We start from the raw sequence: 18,738 nt of genomic DNA, 5'->3' as shown, positions 1-18,738 counted from the left end.
GTGTCCCAGCGCAGAGAAGCCGGACGAAAGCTCCACAGAAACACGTCACTGTGTGCTGACCGTCTTTAAACCGAGTTTCTGTGGAACTTATTAAACTGTCCTAACTCAGCCGGTAACACCTTTGTGATGTCACTTGTTCCAGCCAATCACCTCGTAGAACAGGGCCTTGAGAAGCCGAGCCTCGTAGGTGACGGTGTTCTTGCCGATGTGAATGCGGACCTCCTCCAGAGGCTGCTCGATGATGGCCGGCACCTCCTTCCCATAAACTGCAGGAAAGCAAAGAAAACAGTTGGTCAGAGCATTCGGAGTACAAAATGACTTTTTACCGCAGTACAGGAGGCATCAGCAAGAACATTTAAAATGGAAACACTGCAAACAATTTTACACTCCAGCTAAACAAACTATAGTCCCAGCGTGACTGTGATGGATCGATCACAATAATGTGCAGCAGTTAAATATCTGTGACGCAGAGGACCAGAAACAGGCAGTAACACCCTGAATGTTTGATCCGTTTCCTGATTATTCACTGGAGAAAACTTCAAAAAGTGTGTTTGGATGAGCTTCAGAGGCTCATATCAGCAGGTGTGACCTTCACTGGTTTCTGACTTCTGGACTTATCATAACTCTAAGCATCAACATTAGCTGTTTAAGTTGCCACCATGTTGGTTTCTCAGAGCTGAAGGGGACTGGAGCTGTGGTTAGTGTCTCTTACAGCGGTTTCCAGCTGTGTGAAGAGACTAAAGATACTACACTATCACCAAAACGTTAACAATCACTAAAAACTGGGACCTGTACACGAACATTTTAATCTGAAGAACCAGAGTAATCCCATTAATCAGAATCAGAATACTTTATTGATCCCTGGGGGAAATTATTTTTTGTTACAGTGCTCCAGTGCTAATCGTGTTGAGATATTTCTGCAGGCGTGTTTGTGACGGCTGCTCACCCTCGCAGTGCTCCAGGAACTGAATGCACTCCTGTACCACGGTGTCCCTCAGCATGACCATGTGTTTGGACATGTTCTCCAGCAGGGACAGGAAACAGCGCTTGGCGTAGAACCATGTGTCCGTCCCCAGCTACACACAAACAGAACAGATTAACAACATATAACCAGACTGAACGCCTCAGCGCCTGCCAGCAGGATTTGTTTTGTGAACATTGTAAGCTGTCGTCGTGACAGTTTAACCACGCAGGACGGTTTCCTGTATAAAATGATCTGAAGTAACCAGAGACGAGAAGCTTGAGTGATGGGCGTGCATCTCGCCAGGTTTCACATTCCTGTCGTGCTCGCTGCTTTCACTGTGGATGCGACTGGATGGTGATAGTTGGAGGGGATGACAGGCTCAGGATGATGGCGTGTGTTCTCAGCTGGAGTTTAGTGGACTCAGCTGCAGCTGGACGCCGCTGATGTTGTGACCAAACGGGATCAAAAGGTTCCCAGAAAGAGCAGCTCGGCCTTGGAGAAGGTGCTCCTGCAGGACTGTATTTGTTGTTCAGATATTTTTTAATCCTTGGACACAAAGTCCGAACACTGCAAGTGGGATTACCTGCATTTAATATTAAATTAAGCTAAAGCATGATTAGATTTCATCAGACTGTACAACGAGCTGTAAGTGGAGTCAGATTGCACAGAAACTGCAGATTTATGAATAAAACTAAACCATGAAGGATGAAATGTTCAGACTGCTTTTGATAAAACTGTCCATGTGCATGGTTCTCTTTTTAAGTCTTAATCTAAAACTACATGCATGAGTCTCTAATCTATAAGCATGAACGTGGACATGGAAGTGAAGAAGACTGTCCGGGTGTTAAGCATATTAAAAACACTCCATGAAGCTTGTTTGTTCCTGTGCCTCCTGCTGCTCCTGCAGCTGGTGGGGCTGGTTTGGGCCTGGGCCACCAAGCATCCTCACTGTGGCTGTGTTTTTCCATCACAGCCATTAAAGGCTTGCATTGTTATGCTGTGTGTCCTTCCAGTGTTAAATGACACAGAAGTGTGTGGTCTGTACGAGCCCTGCTCGTTTTTGTGTGGGAAAAGGAAAAATCTTCAAATTAAAGAAACAAGATTTGAGTTTTTATTTTTTTTCATCCATCTGTAAGAACGATGCCATCCAGCACTGATTTACTCGGTTCAGTCGGTGCTAAGCATTTAGCCCCGGCCCTTACACCACTTACACCAACACCAGGCTCTGATTGGAGGCTCACTCTCCCAACAGATGGCCAATCAGCTGCAGTCCAAGAAGCAGGACTGTGGAGGGAGACTTGAAGTGTTCCTGAGTGGAAGCACAGTCGGCACCTCTTCTCTCACTAAAGCTGATCGCCCGGTTGAATCATCGTGATTACAAAAGTACTGGAATCAAAATCTTCTGAGTGTTGTTCACAGTTTGAGGATCACCAGGGTGACCTGCTTGATTTTCTTTTCTTAGCTGCAGGCACTGGGAGCCAGTCAAACATCAGGGGCATTAAACTGGGCAGTAGGAGACGACGTTGTGGTCAGCCTCGGTGACCCGAAGGTCTCTGTGATCTTTTGTATCTGACTGATACAATTGGTGGAAAAATGGCTGACCTTCTTGTTGTAAGGCTCCAGGCTCTTGATGACACGGGAGATGCCAAAGTCGTAGTTTCCCTTTGCACAGTACAGCGTCCTGAAAGACAAAACACAAGTGTGCAAAGAAGGTTTCACAGAGATGACCTTACTGATGAAAGCAGGACGTTTTTCTTCTTCCTCTCTAACCTTCACATCAGAAATGATACAAAATAAAATACTTAGGACTGATTTCTGATTGCATAGTAACTCCCTTTCATTACAACTGAAGAATACAGTAAATAGCTGCTGACTGTCCCCATAAAGCTCTTCCTGTGTGGGACTCACCCGATGACCAGGTTGACGATGCAGAGGTGAAAGACCTTTTTGTCGGGGTCGTCGTAAGAGATCTGCTCCTCTTCTTTCTCGATCTTCCTCATCAGCTCTTCAGCCTGTTAAACCGGGACGACACGCAGAGATCATCAGTCAGAGAAGTTATGCTGTCCTGTTATTGCAGAGGCTCGATTCTGGGCTTTGCTGCTCTCTCACACCTTTCCTTTCTACTCTCAGACACAACAAAGGCTCCCCCCAAAAAATCATCCATCCTGGACAGTGGAGCTCGAGTTTGGATGAAAGTATCACACAGGGACCTGATCAGACTCCCAGCGGGGAAAGGCTGGAGCTAGCTGTCTGAACTTTCAGGCAGTCTAACAGCACTGCTGGATTTCAACATGTCTCCATGCCCGGCGTTTTGTTAATTCTGTCACTGTCAGTGTGGAGAGAAAGTAGTGCCCGCTGTGGCTTTACTGCATAACAAAGAATCAACAGTGACAGTGGCCATCGCACAGAATGAGTACAATAACCATATGTGTGCATGAGTCTGAACAGATATCCTCTGTGCTCCCTCTCTCTTTAGGAGGACATCCCAGTGGACATTAATCTAATCTTCTATCAGGATATAAATGCTGCTTCATCGTTTTTCTCTACATTGATATATATTAAACTGGAATAGGGTAATTAATTTATTTCGTTGACTTCTTTTGTCTCATCTGGTGTGTCTCTGTTTTTTAAAGCAGTGCTTTGCATGAGTTTCATTACTTTCATGTGTGTTATAAACGTCTTCTTCTGGATACAAACCATATAGAAACACCTTTGGGCTGACAGTGACCGTGTCTGTACGTTACCTCTTCGTTTTGGCTCGTCATGATGTAGGACACGCACAGGTTGGCTAAGACCACTGCGCTCACGTTCAGGATCTACAGAAGCAAACACCAACATGGATCAGAGGCTTGACCAATGATTTCACAGGAAATCTTTTCAGTCAGCAGCAGAACCTTTAAATTATCCCACTGATGTGAGGTTAAATCTGAACTGGAACATATAAGAAACCTGCAGGTGTTTTCACAGCTATAGTCTGTTTACTCTGGTCCCAATCAGCTGGGTTGGTAAACTTGTAGCTTTTTCTCAGGGTTTGGTTTCTTTTCTTGTGTCACTACAAACCACATGAGAATGTTCAGGCTACTGATTGGCCAGATGTGTCTGAGGTGAGAGAAACAAAAGTAAATACAGGAAGAAGGTTCTGCACTACCGCACAGAGCATGGAGAATATTTTAGCTAAAACCTACAACGTACAGCTGGCTTTGGCTCAGATCGAGGATGGATCACATTCACACCATAAAAAATGCTCTTTGTTCAACACTGGTGCAATTACTGCGTTCACACCTGCACAAACCAAAACGAACCAGAGTTTGAATTGAACAGACTAAAAACCACAGGTGTGAAAACATCCTAAAACCTCTTTGTTGTCCAGTGTTAGTGCGCTCTGTTAAACACTCCAGACCTTCAGCCATGTGACTGTCTGAGGTTGTACAACATCAGAAACACCACTGCAAACCATCACACTAAACAGCGGATTCATGCACAGATAGAAACTGCAGAGGCAGAGAAACAGGTGTTTGGTCTGTTTTTTGTTTACCGATGGTTTGCACTTGCAGGGACACTCTTGTATGTTACACTGCTCCACCTGGACAAAAAGGCACACTGTCAGCTTTTACAGCTGACGTCACACTGTCATCATTTGGTGCCCACAGTTGAACAGGCGGGTAATAATCCGCCCTGAGCACTCACGTTGTCGTAGTGCTTCTTGACGATGGGCTCGTAGAAGCCGATAGCCTCCTTGTACTTGTTCTGCATGAAGAGCACGTGAGCCACGTTCAGCTTCCAGGTGTCGTTATCGTTGCAGTACTCCACCGACTTGCGAAAAATCTTCTCCACCATCTGGAAGTTCTCGCGGTTCCAGTAGATCTTAGCCTGAGCCATGAGGACAACGATGTACCTGTGAAGAGATGCGGCCAATCAGAAAGTAATCCTCTGTTACTGAATTTGCTTTGTTTCCATTGAGGAAATGAAAACACGGCTTAGAGTGTTTATGTTTGCGTGTCCTCACTTTTCCTGCATCAGTTCGAAGTCCTGCACGGCTTTCTTCAGCAGTTCCTCATCTCGAGTCAGCCTGGTTTCCTGCAGCTTGAAGAAGATGAGTGATTCACACAGACATTTTATTTGTATTCAATCCTGTCCTGCAAGAAATCGACAAGTTCAACTGCAAGCCCCTTTGCAACCAGCCTCCAAACCACGTTTTATAGTTCTGAGTTAACCCACAACGCCACTCCTATAAAAAAAAGCATGTCTGATATAAAACCCCACGAAATAAAATACAGGCAGTGTGAAAATGCTGTGTGCAGTAAGACAGAAAGAGCAGCGTGAGGTAAACAACCTGCTTTGATAGCTTGCGTAGCTGTTCCGCCAGTTTTCCGTTCATCTCTTCAAACTTCCTGAAAGCCTGAAAAAAGAACGCAGGTAATGAAACATGACGGATACTAAAGACACAAAAACAAATCTGATGCTGAACCATCAAACCGATCTTTTCCAGCCGACTGTCATCCACAGCATTAGTTGTGTTTCATTCACAGTGTTGACTGGTTAGCTCAGCAGGTTAACGTACTATGGTTCATGTTTCTAGCACTCCAATAACGAGTATTATTTTGTAATTTCATCCTTCTATACACTCTCTGCCGATTGTCCAGGTCTGGATTGTGGCAGCAGCAGTCTAAGCATAGGTGTTAAGACCCCCCCCCCAGCCCTCTCCTCCAGTTCTTCTAGGAGGCTGGTTAAGTGTTCCTAAGCAAGCGTGTCCTGGTTCTGCTCTGGGGTCTCCTCCCAGTTAGATATCCCTGAAGCACCTAGAGAGGGTCCAGGAGTCATCCTATTCAGAGGCCTGAATCACCTTGACTGACTCCTTTCGATGTGGAGCAGCAGCTCAACTGAATGACTGAGATCCTCATCCAATCTATGGCTGAGTCGAGAAACCCCTCAGAGGAAGCGGATGTGTCTTCAATGCTGCTTTCAGTCAAAACGCAGAGCTCGTGGTGAGGGAACGTAGACTGAGCCATAAAGAGTTCCTCTTTACCACAACGGACCGCTACAACGTCCTCATTGGTCCATCTGTCAGTCTCGTCTCACTTGTGAACACCCTCACATAACTGAATCTCCTTCCCCGTCCTGGAGTCTGCACTCTCTTTGTTTTCCAGCTCAGGTGTAAAGGTACTAATTCTCATTTCAACCACTTCACTAAAATGATCTGTTTCATTTACAGTCATTACAAAGAGACTCAGAAAAATCTTGCACATGAATCCAAGTCCAAGCTGGAAGTCGACATTTCAATGAGAACAGTTTAAACAGAGCTTAAATATATTTTTCGGCCGTGAAGCTTTCATATCATGTGGACATTTGGTTGATTTTATACAGATCATTAAAAATAGCTTCCTACTGTTAATAAGGTGTCAGGTGTTTTGTACCGTACCTCCTCTGGTGCCGTCTGGCAGGTCAACAAAGCATCAAGAAACTCGTACATGTACTGAAAAAGAAAAAGAAACAGATGACTGTTTTTGTTATTACTAGTCATATTTGTGCAGACGACACTACACCAGATGTGCTAATTAGAATAAAATCAACTGGCTGGTCTCTTGAGGATGCTCGTTACTCACCGGGGAGAGGAACTTGTAGGTGAGATGTGCGTTTTCTGCCAGGACATCAGCTGCCAGGTCAAAGTACTGTGAGAAGTCCAGCAGAGAAGTTAATGCCATCTTAATGAAGGACTTGCAGCTCTTAGTTTTCAGCTCTTTCCACTGGAACTCACACCACATGAGTCCAAATCCCTTTGCAAACAGTGTTACTCCCTGCGTGGATGCTCACTGGTGGAAACTGCTGACATGCCACAGAGAGGCATCGTGGTGTTTATGGAGAACGGCGATAAATCTCTGAATAATGAGGTCAGCGTGAGCGCTGTCAGGGAGAGGAGCTGTTCAGCGTTTATAGGGCTGCCAATTAAAACTAACTGAATGGAAAATTTTAATTTACTGAGGAAAAGTAAAGAAAAAACACAGAAATGACTTGTAAAACTGTGTTTTTGGAGCAGTAGATCTGAATATTGATGCTTAAAGTCAGAAATTCTGTATCTGTCTTATTTAAACTGGCACGGTGGCAGATGCTTTTGTGAAAGATGTTTTCTTGATTAATTTCTTGTGAGATTTATTTTTGTGTCTTTTATGGTTCAGTGTCTACTTTTCTTTATCTTTGTTTTTTCTTCTGTCTTATTTTGGTAATCTGCAGCAGCTACTTCCTGTCGCCTCTGTAATTTTCTGCCACACCCTGATAAATTTCAGCTGTGTCTTCTTCTTCTCAGTTTTTGGTTATTCCACCTGGTTTCCCTCCTCGTGCTCCTTTGTGTTTCTGAGATTCCTGCGTTGTTCGGCCACGTGGATGTTTTTTAAAATGTTTTTTTTCTGAACCTTTGTAAGCTAAAACTGCTTGTTTCAGTGAACTAATCTGAGCTGTTACGAGCCTTTAAAGCCACGGTGGAGTGGGACAAATTATTTCCCACACTGTTTGCTGGATCACAGCAAGAGCCTGTCTGAAAGTCCAAATAGCGCTGAGTACAGCACGTTTCATATTGATGTTATTGGTTATTGGTAACTTTATTGTCCCTAACGGGAAATTGATTTGCAGTATGTCCGTACAAACAAACAGACAACCAACACATCACATGCACACTCCAAAATAATATAATATAATATAATATAATATAATATAATATAATATAATATAATATAATATAATATAATATAAGCCTGAGAAAACAACCTAGATTTTTCATCAAAAAAGTGCAATGTGCAATGGCAACAACACTTATGGTTTAGTGTTATTAACTATGATAATAGCAGCAGGTACAAAAGACAATCTATGTCTCTGTCTTCACTGCAGGCACTCTATAACGACGACCTGATGGAAGCAGTTGAAAATCATTAAAGAGAGGATGATCTGTTAAGTCTGGTCTTATTATTCAGGGACATATTACCGTACCAAGCGATGATACAGAAAGTTAAAACAGATTCAATAAAACTTTTATAAAAAATCATTTCAGATGAAACATTGAAACCTCTCAACCTCCTTAAAAAGTCTTTGTTGAACCTTTTTCACTCTAGCAGCAACATGTGACTCAAAGGACAGAGCCCTATCAAGAACAACCCCCAAATAACTGTCCACCAGTTCAATGGCTGCACCATTTACCACTGTTAGTGCAGGATGGGGGGATGTCTTCCTGAAGTCAATAACCATGTCCTGGTTTTCAAGGTGTTGATCATTAAGAAGGACTGATTACACCACGAAACAAACTCATCCACAACAGGCCCATGGGAATCCTCTTCACCATGAAGGAGGCTTACAATGACTGTGTCGTCTGCATATGTGTTTCTATAGCAGAATAAAAGTCTTCAGCAGGTTTGCTACGGCAACAGGAACAATTACCAGGATCCCATTGTTCTAATTTCTGTGCACATATTTTTGCTTTTATTCAAATGTACTTTTTACTGAGCCTCTTAGCTCATCATCTCTCTGAAACACAAGCTGTTTTTAGTGCCGTTTAAGACAACCTGCTGACTGACCCTCAGAAACACCGGGTTATAAAAGCAGCTGCATGTGATGATCACAGTAAGGAAATATACTGTCACAGGCGTCACGCAGGGCCAAGAGTAGAGTGTTTGAAGCAGCCTGAGCTTCTGGCCCACAGGGAGTACTTGTACATACGCTACACTGACTTTATCAGAAACTTTGCTCATGTTTAATATGAACATCCACCGCTGGAACATGAGATACATGACAGAAAATCAAGAAAAGCATCTTTGACCTGACGTTTAGCAGGTCAGTGGGAGTCTTTGCTGCTGTGGTTGGTCTCCTTCAGATAAAATACTGCTGCGTACCTCGTGTTTGCAGTAGAGCAGCAGCAGGTTTCCAAAGGTGACGGGGGGGAAGGAGGGCTGCTGCAGGAGGAAGGCCAGCTTCTCGAAGCCCTCCGATGGCTTCGTGTCCATGTTCAACAGAGCCTGGTTGTGGAGTGTCACTGGGTCCAGTTCCTGTAAAAATACACATAATATAGGAGATGAAGTACATAATACTGCACTGAGTGTACAAGAATAACTGCACTTTTTCGAATTGAAGCGGGGCTGATTGCTTTTATAATGAACCAGATAAAACACAAGTTGTAGAGACTTCAACAGAAATACAAACTTTCATCGTTTGTGAGTTTTCAGTTGCTCGTTTTGTTCTTTTTTATTGTTAGTGTATAAAAGAGGCACAGCTGGAGGGAGAAGGACTCTTTGAACAGCCTGTTTAAATTCTTGTTTCAGTTTCTAAAGATGAAGAAGCTTTTTCTCCTTCACTGTTTCTGTGTATGAGCAAAAACACCAGGTCTGGAAACGGTCACTTTGCTCCTCGTGGTGAATTTAATTAAAAGTGTCCGAGACTATAAAAATGTCACGAGCACCGTTACACCTGAGATCATGAAAAACTGCTGTGGCTACAACAGAACAGTTTATGATGATGTCAAACATCATATTTAATTGACATCATTTAAAATGATGCTCAGAGTCGAGGATGGCTCATTCTGTTAGACGGTGTTTGTCTCGTCTCATCTCTCCTCGTATCTCCTCCTCACCTCCTCTGCTCACATCTCACGTGGGAGGGACGAAGGAGGATGAGCACCCTGATCCTCCCTTTGTCATATTAGGAACAGAGACATCCTTTAAACTGGCACACTGAGACTGAGCTGCAGGTCACAGTCAGGAGGACAGAAGAGACAAGGAGGCACAGGTTAGAGAAAAACGCCCCCCCCCCGCCCAATGAGTGGTTGTCTATAGTGATAAACAGTAAAACGATGGTGTTGTTCTACCGATTATTTAATTCACAAAAAACAAACACTTTAAATCATATAAATGACTAGAATAAGAGTGTATTTTTTACACTCTGGATCCATTTCATTTGAGTGTTGCTGCTGTGGTCCCATTAATTTCAGCCTGTAAAAAATTTAGGTAAAACTTCACTTCCTAGTACTTCTGACTCAGTGCACTTTGCATGGATTTCCACTAGGGGGCACTAGTTGTTCATAAGTCATGACTCAGAGGCAGTGACAGGCTGGACCAAGGACAGTGTCCCATCTGTACATTAATTTTAATGAAGTCATCTTAGGATGATAAAAATACCATCATTACCTCCATGTAAGCCTTCACACCTACGTCTCCATTCTAATCTTGAATTAATCTCTGTTATCTACAGGCTGTCAGGCTCAGCGAGCCCAGGCAGCCTTAATTCAGACAACTACTGAATAACAACACAGAGTCATTCGTTTCCTTCCTTTCGATTGAAGTCTTCACCCTAACAGTAATGAATTTGTGTTCATGGGGGCCTCCAAACGTGATTGTGCAAACAGTTTCAGGTCCTTACCTCATCTGATCTCGGGGGCATGTCTGTCAGAGCCTCCTGAGCTGTTTTCACTGCAGGAATCCACATGGAACACAACAGAGAAGAAAACAGGTCGTTTCAGTGCACATAGATGATTTTTTCTGAGAAATTTCTCTTTGAGAGATGAACTTTATGAACCTGGGAGACTTAAACAGCACAGAGTCTTGAAAACCTCATAAGGAAAATCGATAATCATCATCTGCAGGCGCCCCGTGGAACTGTTTTCAGATGTACTGAGTCAATTCCTCAAACATGAGCAAAGCTGATTTTCATCCTCACTCTCTCTCCCTACCTACCTGTCATTTAAACGCTCAATATCTAATAAAATCAAAACTGTAACACATGCCACAAAGCATTTACAGTTTTTCTACAAAAAGTTTTTCTGGAAAACAAAGTTCTGATCACTTCTTATTGGACTAAAAGTATCCCACTGGTCCTCTGGGCTTATTGTTAGGTTCTACCTACCCCTTTAAAAGGATTTTCTCCTGTTTGGCACTCCCAGCTGGAAATCTTTTAACAAAAACCTGTAAGGCTGACAAGTAACGTCTAGTTTCTGAAACTAGGAGTGTTTAGACTAACCCTAACCCTCTCTCACAGTGGTTTCCCGGTGACCTGGTGGCTCTTATTTGGGGTTCATATCTTCCTGAAACACACTTCAACACGCAGACAGCAGAAGCCTGAGATCAAATCAGCACCAGTGGTGTTGATGAGGTTAATAAGAAATGTCCAATAGTCAAAACGTGCTCGGGATGCCCCCTAAAAACGTTTCTGAGCTCATCCCTGCAGGCTGGGTTCAGCACATCTTTCCATCCGTTTCATGCAGCAGGTGACGCGACTCTCCGTCCGTCTGACAGAGCCGGCCGTTTGATGTGGACTTCCTTCCTGCATGTCGTCCTCTGATCACTGTTCTTTAAAGCTTTGGTCTGATAATGTGTCAGAGGGTGGAGAAAGAAAGGACGACAACCCTGCTTTTGAAGATTAAAGGAAGCTTTGCAAGTTCTCTTGCAGCCGATTTTCATCTCTTTCTGTCGGTTTCTGTTCCTCTTATGAACAGGGAAAAGTTTACGGCTGTGACCTGGTTTAGGACACAAGCACTGAGCCTGCAGTCAAGTAAGAAAACACAGTCCCAACACATACATCAGTTAAAAATTCAAAGGACTGAAAAAGACCCAGGTCATCAACACTGACAGGTTCAAGGTTCGAGTCCCTCGGTTCTAACCTTTTTGGCAAACACAGTTAAACACTCACTTTTTGCATTGAATGTAAAAGTGTACAAGCTCCTTCAAAGGCTTTTTCAGTGTGTTTAATCACATGCATACGTTTTGCTTTAGCTTGCTTAAAGTAGTACCTGATGCTTAACAGACAGACTGAAACTGCACTTTGTTAATGTTATTACAGATGCTCTGAAAAGGAGAATCTGGTGTGCAGTTGTTGTGTCCATGGTCATTTATTCATTGCTTTGCAGAGTATTTTTTGATGAATAAATGACCATGGCATGTTGCGTCTTTCACAAAATTTCTTAAGGTCTAAAACATTAAGGAGCCCTGGCCACCAGACTCACCTCAGTGGAAACTTCTGGATTTGTTTCTTGTCGCAGACGCTGTTTTTTCTGCACTGGTGAGGTTTTACACATGTGAAACCACAACCAGCGTAAACAGTTTTACAGGCCTCTTCTTGATAATTGCGGCCTATGCAAAAATATTTTTAGGCTACAGGGTAAATATCTAATTTTTTTTCTATTTTTGTTGCTCACCACAAATGGCTGCTGGAAGCAGTGACTCTGAACATCGTCGAGGCATCCAGCTCCCGTAAAACACCAACGCTCTACAAACTCCAGCTTTAGGGAAAGTTTTCATGTAAGAGCGTTCTTTTTATCCAAATGTAAACTAAGTTACAGTAACGTGCAAAGGTTTTGAGCCACCCCTCATTTTTTTATATGTTGCAAACACAATGGGAAGTAGATGCAACGATTTATTGAAAGACATGCAGACAAACACAGAAATCGAGTGTTTACGGCAAAAACAGAGTTTGTACACCTCTGAAGAGCTTGAAAGTCTGAACTCTCTTAGGGAACCTTCTGTAGTTTCTTTCTTCTCTTGGTGTTCAGGAAGGGTTCTCCGGGGCTTTTGAAGGACATTCAAAGCTCGTCTTTGTTTCATTCTCTGCATCAATAATGTTGAGTTTCGGGCTCTGGGGAGGCCAATCCATGACTGATGGTTTCTATCCATTTATGCTTTTACTGCATTGGCAGTAAATCAAACTATTGCCAATCAGACACTTATCTTTGCTGCAGTTCTTGTTTCTTGTCCAAATAAAAACTTTGAAAGACCTTCAGAAAGCTGGAGAACTATTGTTCAAGAGGACTTAAAAAATACAAGTCTGGCTCATTTGAATCAAAATATAAAGTAATGAGGGATGGTTCAAGACTTGAATCATTTATTCATTATTTACTACAGTTATTATTAACTTGCCTGCGGACTGATATCTATGTGACTGAGCAAAACTTTGTGATAGCTAGCTAACGTCGGCTTGTCGTTCTCCTCACTGTGACCTAAAACCAGCGATTAATCCACCAGGAAAGTGTTTACTGTGGTTGGGGGGAAGGTTTAAGGAGCTTTTACGATGGCTTTTCTTATCAGACCCAGGACCCACATCCATCCTTTATAATGTAAACAGTGAGAAACTGCCGCTAACGTCGGGTTAGTCAAACTAAAGACCAGCTCTCAGCACACCCATGTGTCTTCACAGAGGATTTAGATAGCTATGATTGGCCACAGCATGGATAGGTTTGTGATGCTCCTCAGCTCTTGTGTGGTTGGTGTCTGAATACTGACTGTGGTTCACTTTACAGCCACAGTTGTCATCAATATTGTTTTTTTACGCGGGCTCGTCTGCCACCTCACTACCTCTAAGTGACGTGTTGGAAACAGATGGAGGTTCTTACAGTTCTTCAGCTCGTAATTGATTGCAGCTTTGAGGTTAAAAGCTTCGATCAGGGCCGACTGATGCAGGACCAGCGTGTTTCCCACGCTGTGGATGTCGATGCCTTCGGTCGTCATCCCGACACTCAGCTCTGGTACGCAGAAAAAAATACAACCCTCATGCTGATCAAAAACATGATCTAAAAATAATAAATATCTAAAAGAGGAGAAAATCACAGCTATTTTTACCTGGATGTTCCTTGATTCCACGGTCTATGATCTCTCCGATATACTTGAGGGCCTGATTGTGGTTCTTCAGGCTGTAATAAGTCAGGGCGATGTTGTAGGACAGCGCTGAAAATAAGAGACAAAAATGACACAAAAACCCAGAGGTGTACTTGTCGTGTACAATCATTTTATCAATTTTATTTAAATTTATGATGAATTCAAGTCATGTCCAGTTTTTGTTCTGGTTCTTTTTGTTTAACAGAAATAGAAACTCATCTCGTCTGCAAATATTTTCGGTTAACCTGAAAAATAAACCCTTTCCACTGTAAAAAGTAGTGCGGAGTTGATTACAAAAACCCCAGAGACAGCTGATATTCTCCCACAGACTGTGGATTCTCCCACAGACTGTGGATTCTCCCAACGCCACCAACTATAAGAAATGAAGGACAAGATTATTTCTGCAGGAGGAGCTGTTTGGGTCAACATTGCTTTTTTATAGAGATGGAGCAGATGAAGATATGTTACTGGACCGTCCTTCCAGCGGATAGACAGACAGGTGAATATTTTTGGGTTTCCAGAAACACTCCAGTGACAGTAAATAAATTGCATTTTGATTTCAGGTCAGTGCATAGAGAACAGCTTACTGAATGTGTGTTTTTAACTGATCACCTGGCACGTATCCCAGCACTTGCATGGCAGACATGAACTTCCTGCAGGCCTCCTCATACTTGCCGTCCTGGTAAAGCAAACAGCCCATATTATAGACGTAGTCCGGGTCGTCCGGCGGCAGCTGCTCCAACAGCGACTACAAAAACACAGCAGAAAGTGACGCTAATGAAGGCGTGTCTGGCTGTGCATAATAAGGATTAATCTGATGCTATACTGAGCAGAAATGGTATCGTGTGTTAACAGATGACGTGTTAAAGCTCCTCACCTTGGCAGCGGAATAATCTTCCTCACAATATTTAATGCAGGCCTGCAGCTTGACCATCTGTGCCAGAGAGAGACAATAAACCGAAGGTAAAACAGGGACACGGCAACAGCAGCCAAGTGCTAATTTTAATATGGGGCCAAAAAAAAAGAGCCAGTACAAAGTGTGATCTGTAATGCAAACTGTCATCCATAACCATTTTTATGAGCTTCTTTTCCCACATTTGGACCTTTTCTCCAAAACCTCTGAACTTTTCTTCTTGATATTATCACAAGGACAAAACAAGCTTAACCCTCTGAACCCCAGAAAGCTTCTAGATGACACTTTTACTCTGGTGCGCATTAGCTCCACTGAAGGTATGTCACAAACCGTCCACGGGCAAAGGAAGGGAGGATAGAGTGGGTCATCAGAATAAAAATAATTCACATAACAGGACGGCAAAAGGTTTTGTTGTAAATTTGTAAATTTACAAGAGAACTCTAACCCAGTTACAGTTAAATGTATGAAAATTTGTCACCAGCGTTCATCATAAATGTTTCCATTTTTTTCTTGTAGGTTTTAGTTTTTTATAAATAGGAGATCAGGAGATTTTTTCTTACAAATTTACAAATTTAAACTTGAAACTTCTGTGTCTGTAAAATATATTTGGGAGTATGTGTGGGAATAAAAAAATAGATTCAGCCCCAACAAATGGCTAAATTGTCGTTACGTGACTACGGCTCCTAGCCGACTCAGTCTTAGCTTCTCGGGACTGTTTAGAGAAAACAATGTATTTTTGCTTTAAAAGTGACACGCTGACTAAATTAATTTTCATAAAATGCCACATTATTAGGCATAGATTATAGATTAGCCTTCATTCTCTGCCTTGGCAGAAGTTTGTCTTGGACAAGTCAGAGAGACGCGCCACATAAAACGGCGTTTATGATGCTGTTTTAAATTCATACACACAAACACACACTCGTAGCTTGACTTATTATCATTCAATGATTTATAATGGTGCTAAAGAAAATTTGCACTGATTAACTTACAAGTTGTTACCCTGCACCTTTTCAACAGCGTATTAGAGCCACTGAAGGTACAATCAGGGCGTCGACTCTTGTGATTTATATCTTTGGTGATTTTCAGAACCTGCTTTATCACTGACGCTTCAAATATCTCCCGGAGAAAGAAGGAGGGAGCACGCTAACTATCTCTTTAGACCAAACTTTGAATTTGATTTAATTAGATGTCAATATACTCAATTTTCCCTGAATTAGACCTTTGGAAAGCTAAAAATCGATGACGGAATAACCAAGGAGGTAACGTTTTTGGTAGCATTTGCATGCGTCTGTAAACACGACAGCTTTTGAATAAATTCTAATAAAACTTTGTAGGGGTGTAAAGTGGAGTCATGTTAACAATCCATTAAAATTTGGCTTACACCCACTGAGGTTGTCAAGGTTAACTTCATGATTTATTGGTCTAATATCATTATAAACATAATATCACATCTGACCTCTGACCTTTTCTTCAAGGTCAAAAGTTTGATCCGAAAGTCAAAGTGCTTCCATGTTTCTCATTGCCATTGTTCATACTGACAACAGCAAGACATTTGTGAGGATTCTAAATATCACGTTACTTTGGACCTCTGACCTCATTTTCATGGTCAAACTTGTCAAATCTCTTTTATGTGCATCATTATGCTTAAAATTCTACTTCCTGTGTTTGTACTGGTAACAGTTAGGAAGGGATTCTGGTGTACGGGGATTTTAAATATCACATTAGAGTTTGCATCCAAATATCATGTCACAGCTACTCTGACCTCACTTTTACATTTCACATCTGCGTTTCTTTCAAATTGACCCCAAATGCGATATATCTTTAAATAAAGTATTGTCAGGAGAAAGAGAATGAGCTGTTAGGAACACAGAGTTATATTACTGTAGTAATATTACACAATAAGCTCAAGTAATTAATTTCAGGTACTTACAAACCTGTACCTATAATTCATTGCCGAGTCCTTTTGTGTAATCAAAGTAAACGTCTTTCATGATACCTGTATCTAGTCTTTACTGCACTACAAACTTCCTAAAGTCTTTAAGTTCTTAAAGTAGATTTAAAAGAACAAAGAATACAAAATGTATCTTCAGAGTAAATATCACCCAGAGAGTGAGCTGCCTTGACGCAGGTTTGTGTGCTCTGAGTGCTTCTTGTTGCATCTGTTTTTACACCTTCTGGCTCTGATGGATGGTGTTATTTTTGTGATTTTTTTGTAAAACCAGACACTTTTTCTGGTTTGGGGGTTCAGAGGGTTGACTCTGATGCACAGGCTGCCTTGTTGTAACTTTGATAAAAAGTGTGGCCCTTGTTGTTGAATTACAAACATTTTTGTTTGCCTTTGTTCATTTATTGTGCATTTATGGGCCATATGCATTCGCTAGAACACGTCTGGTGAACAAATGCTCCTCGTGATGGAGATCGTTTAACAGATGGTGTTAAAAAAATTCTGTACAAATAAAGTGGAATTGTTCATAAACTGACAAATTTGATGCAATGATGAAACACCTGGACCACAACACTTCCAGCTCTTCGTTTATTTATTTAATTGACACACACATGCACACACAGCTGGGCTCAGTGTGTGTGTGTGTTGTACCTTGGTTTGGCTGCTGGGGTTGTCGAGTGCAAATGAAGCCTTGGTGGCCTCGGGATAAGCACCAGCTTTGTACAGGGACTGGGCGTAGTACACTTTGTACTCCTCCACCTCCGGGTGCAGCTGCGTGAGCTGCTCGTAGCACTCGGCGGCGTTGGTGAAGTCCTGGATGTGATAGTAGCAGAAACCAAGCAGAGACAGCGCCGCCCTGGACTGAGACACAGGTGAAAGGAAGAGAGAGTGACCAGCTGAGGCACATCTGTAGAGAAAAACACACAGCTCACCTGAGGATGTCTGAGCACAAAATGCAGACATCTTCAGCCCACCAGGGTTCCTGCTGCATTTTAAGATTTTCTTTTCTGTATTTTAAAAACTGTTTCCTTTTTAAGATCTCAATAAATAAAAATTAAGAAAGAACAAAGCTGAAAACAATGTCTTGCAGCAGGGCAATAATCCCTACAACTGAAAGTGTGCCAGATTTACTGAGGTGCAATATGCAAAAATGCACTTACAATGTGCTAATTTAAAAAGAAAGATGTAGCCAGTTTATTTCAGTCATAATGAAAGTAACGTACTGAGAGCAGAGCAAATTAGAAGGGAAAAAATGAGTGACTCAGATGAGGGAGCGAATAATTTACTACCCAAAGTAATATAGTTTCATCACAGTAACCGTGAAGCAATTCAGATCAATGACAAGACACTATAATAAAATTAATCTTATGGATTCAATGATGAAGTCTTGAAAATGAGCCCCATTAATTGCTGTATTTGGACAAACATGTATGTAATAGCTTTCCACACCAAAAAAAGCCCATGTAACAAACAAACAAGAAAATCAAGTTGTAATGTTTCAGAGCTCTCTGTGTGCACTGTTGAGTAGAGACAGGAAGAGAGAGGATTACTGTTTCTTTAAGTCTTATATCGCGGGTTGCATATCTCCTTTCCCCCCTTGAAGATTGGCAGACTTACCTTGGTGTGTTTTTGGAGCTGGCCGTTCAGGATGTGAATGGCATCCACATACTGACCATCTTTAATCTACAACGCAGACACATATTTATTGGGAAAAGCTTGAGTATGTAGACTGATTAACACTCGCTCTCTTTATCCAATCACTTGTAGTAAACTACAAGGACTGGAGCGATAAGAACTTCAAAGATTAACCACCGGTACAAACCTACAAACACTGCAGTTTACATTTTCTCTATGTTTATTATAAGTTTAAACTTAAGCCGAATTTACGGAAAGTGCATCTCAATTCCAGAAAAATATAATTCGTCTTGGATAAGTACTTCATTAAGAATGAAACACTAAAAAAAAGATTTGTGAATGGAGTTTGGTTCACGCTGTGTAGCTGCTAGCTCAACAAGCTAAGAACCCTAACTAATTGGCGTATTCTCACCAGTTTGTAGATCGTAGCCGTGTACTCTCCGTCTTTTATAGCAGTCATTGCTTCAAATCTGCACTCTCATCAAACAGACACTACTTGTGGCTTCGGGTTTTCCCATAATCTGGGTCGTAGCATTTAGCTAGCTTCTGCTTGGCGAAGCACGGAGAGCATAGGAGCTGTTACTTAGCAACGGAGGAGAGCGGAAAGGGGCGTTTGCCTGGCGTATGTAACAGCCAATCACCTTACAGTTTGAACGTATTTTTT

The 18,738-nt window shown here is 42.1% G+C and overlaps 1 protein-coding gene across 2 annotated transcripts; it reads right to left on the bottom strand.

Moving 5' to 3' along the window:
- Window positions 1-19: 19 nt before the first annotated feature.
- flr (fleer) lies at window positions 20-18,684 on the bottom strand. Of its 2 annotated transcripts, XM_042221502.1 has the most exons (20): window positions 18,487-18,684; window positions 18,057-18,122; window positions 17,091-17,300; window positions 14,459-14,515; window positions 14,194-14,329; window positions 13,546-13,650; window positions 13,320-13,448; window positions 10,358-10,407; window positions 8,839-8,991; window positions 6,568-6,633; window positions 6,384-6,437; window positions 5,298-5,363; window positions 4,971-5,047; window positions 4,652-4,859; window positions 4,500-4,547; window positions 3,709-3,780; window positions 2,873-2,976; window positions 2,567-2,645; window positions 947-1,076; window positions 20-266 (listed from the first exon to the last, which is right to left on the bottom strand). In XM_042221502.1, the coding sequence occupies exons 1-20, from the start codon at window positions 18,532-18,534 to the stop codon at window positions 130-132; spliced, it is 1,995 nt and encodes a 664-aa protein (XP_042077436.1). In that variant the 5' UTR covers window positions 18,535-18,684; the 3' UTR covers window positions 20-129. The 2 variants fall into 2 exon arrangements, with proteins under 2 accessions (XP_042077436.1, XP_042077437.1); XM_042221503.1 differs by lacking the exon at window positions 4,500-4,547.
- Between the last annotated feature and the right edge of the window lie 54 nt (window positions 18,685-18,738).

The sequence above is a fragment of the Haplochromis burtoni genome, unplaced genomic scaffold (genome assembly GCF_018398535.1).
Source record: "Haplochromis burtoni strain Fernald_Lab_line unplaced genomic scaffold, NCSU_Asbu1 Contig_68, whole genome shotgun sequence".
Taxonomy (NCBI): Eukaryota; Metazoa; Chordata; class Actinopteri; order Cichliformes; family Cichlidae; genus Haplochromis; species Haplochromis burtoni.
Note: the sequence above shows the minus strand (reverse complement) of the source record. Positions and strands in the feature narration are given on the sequence as shown.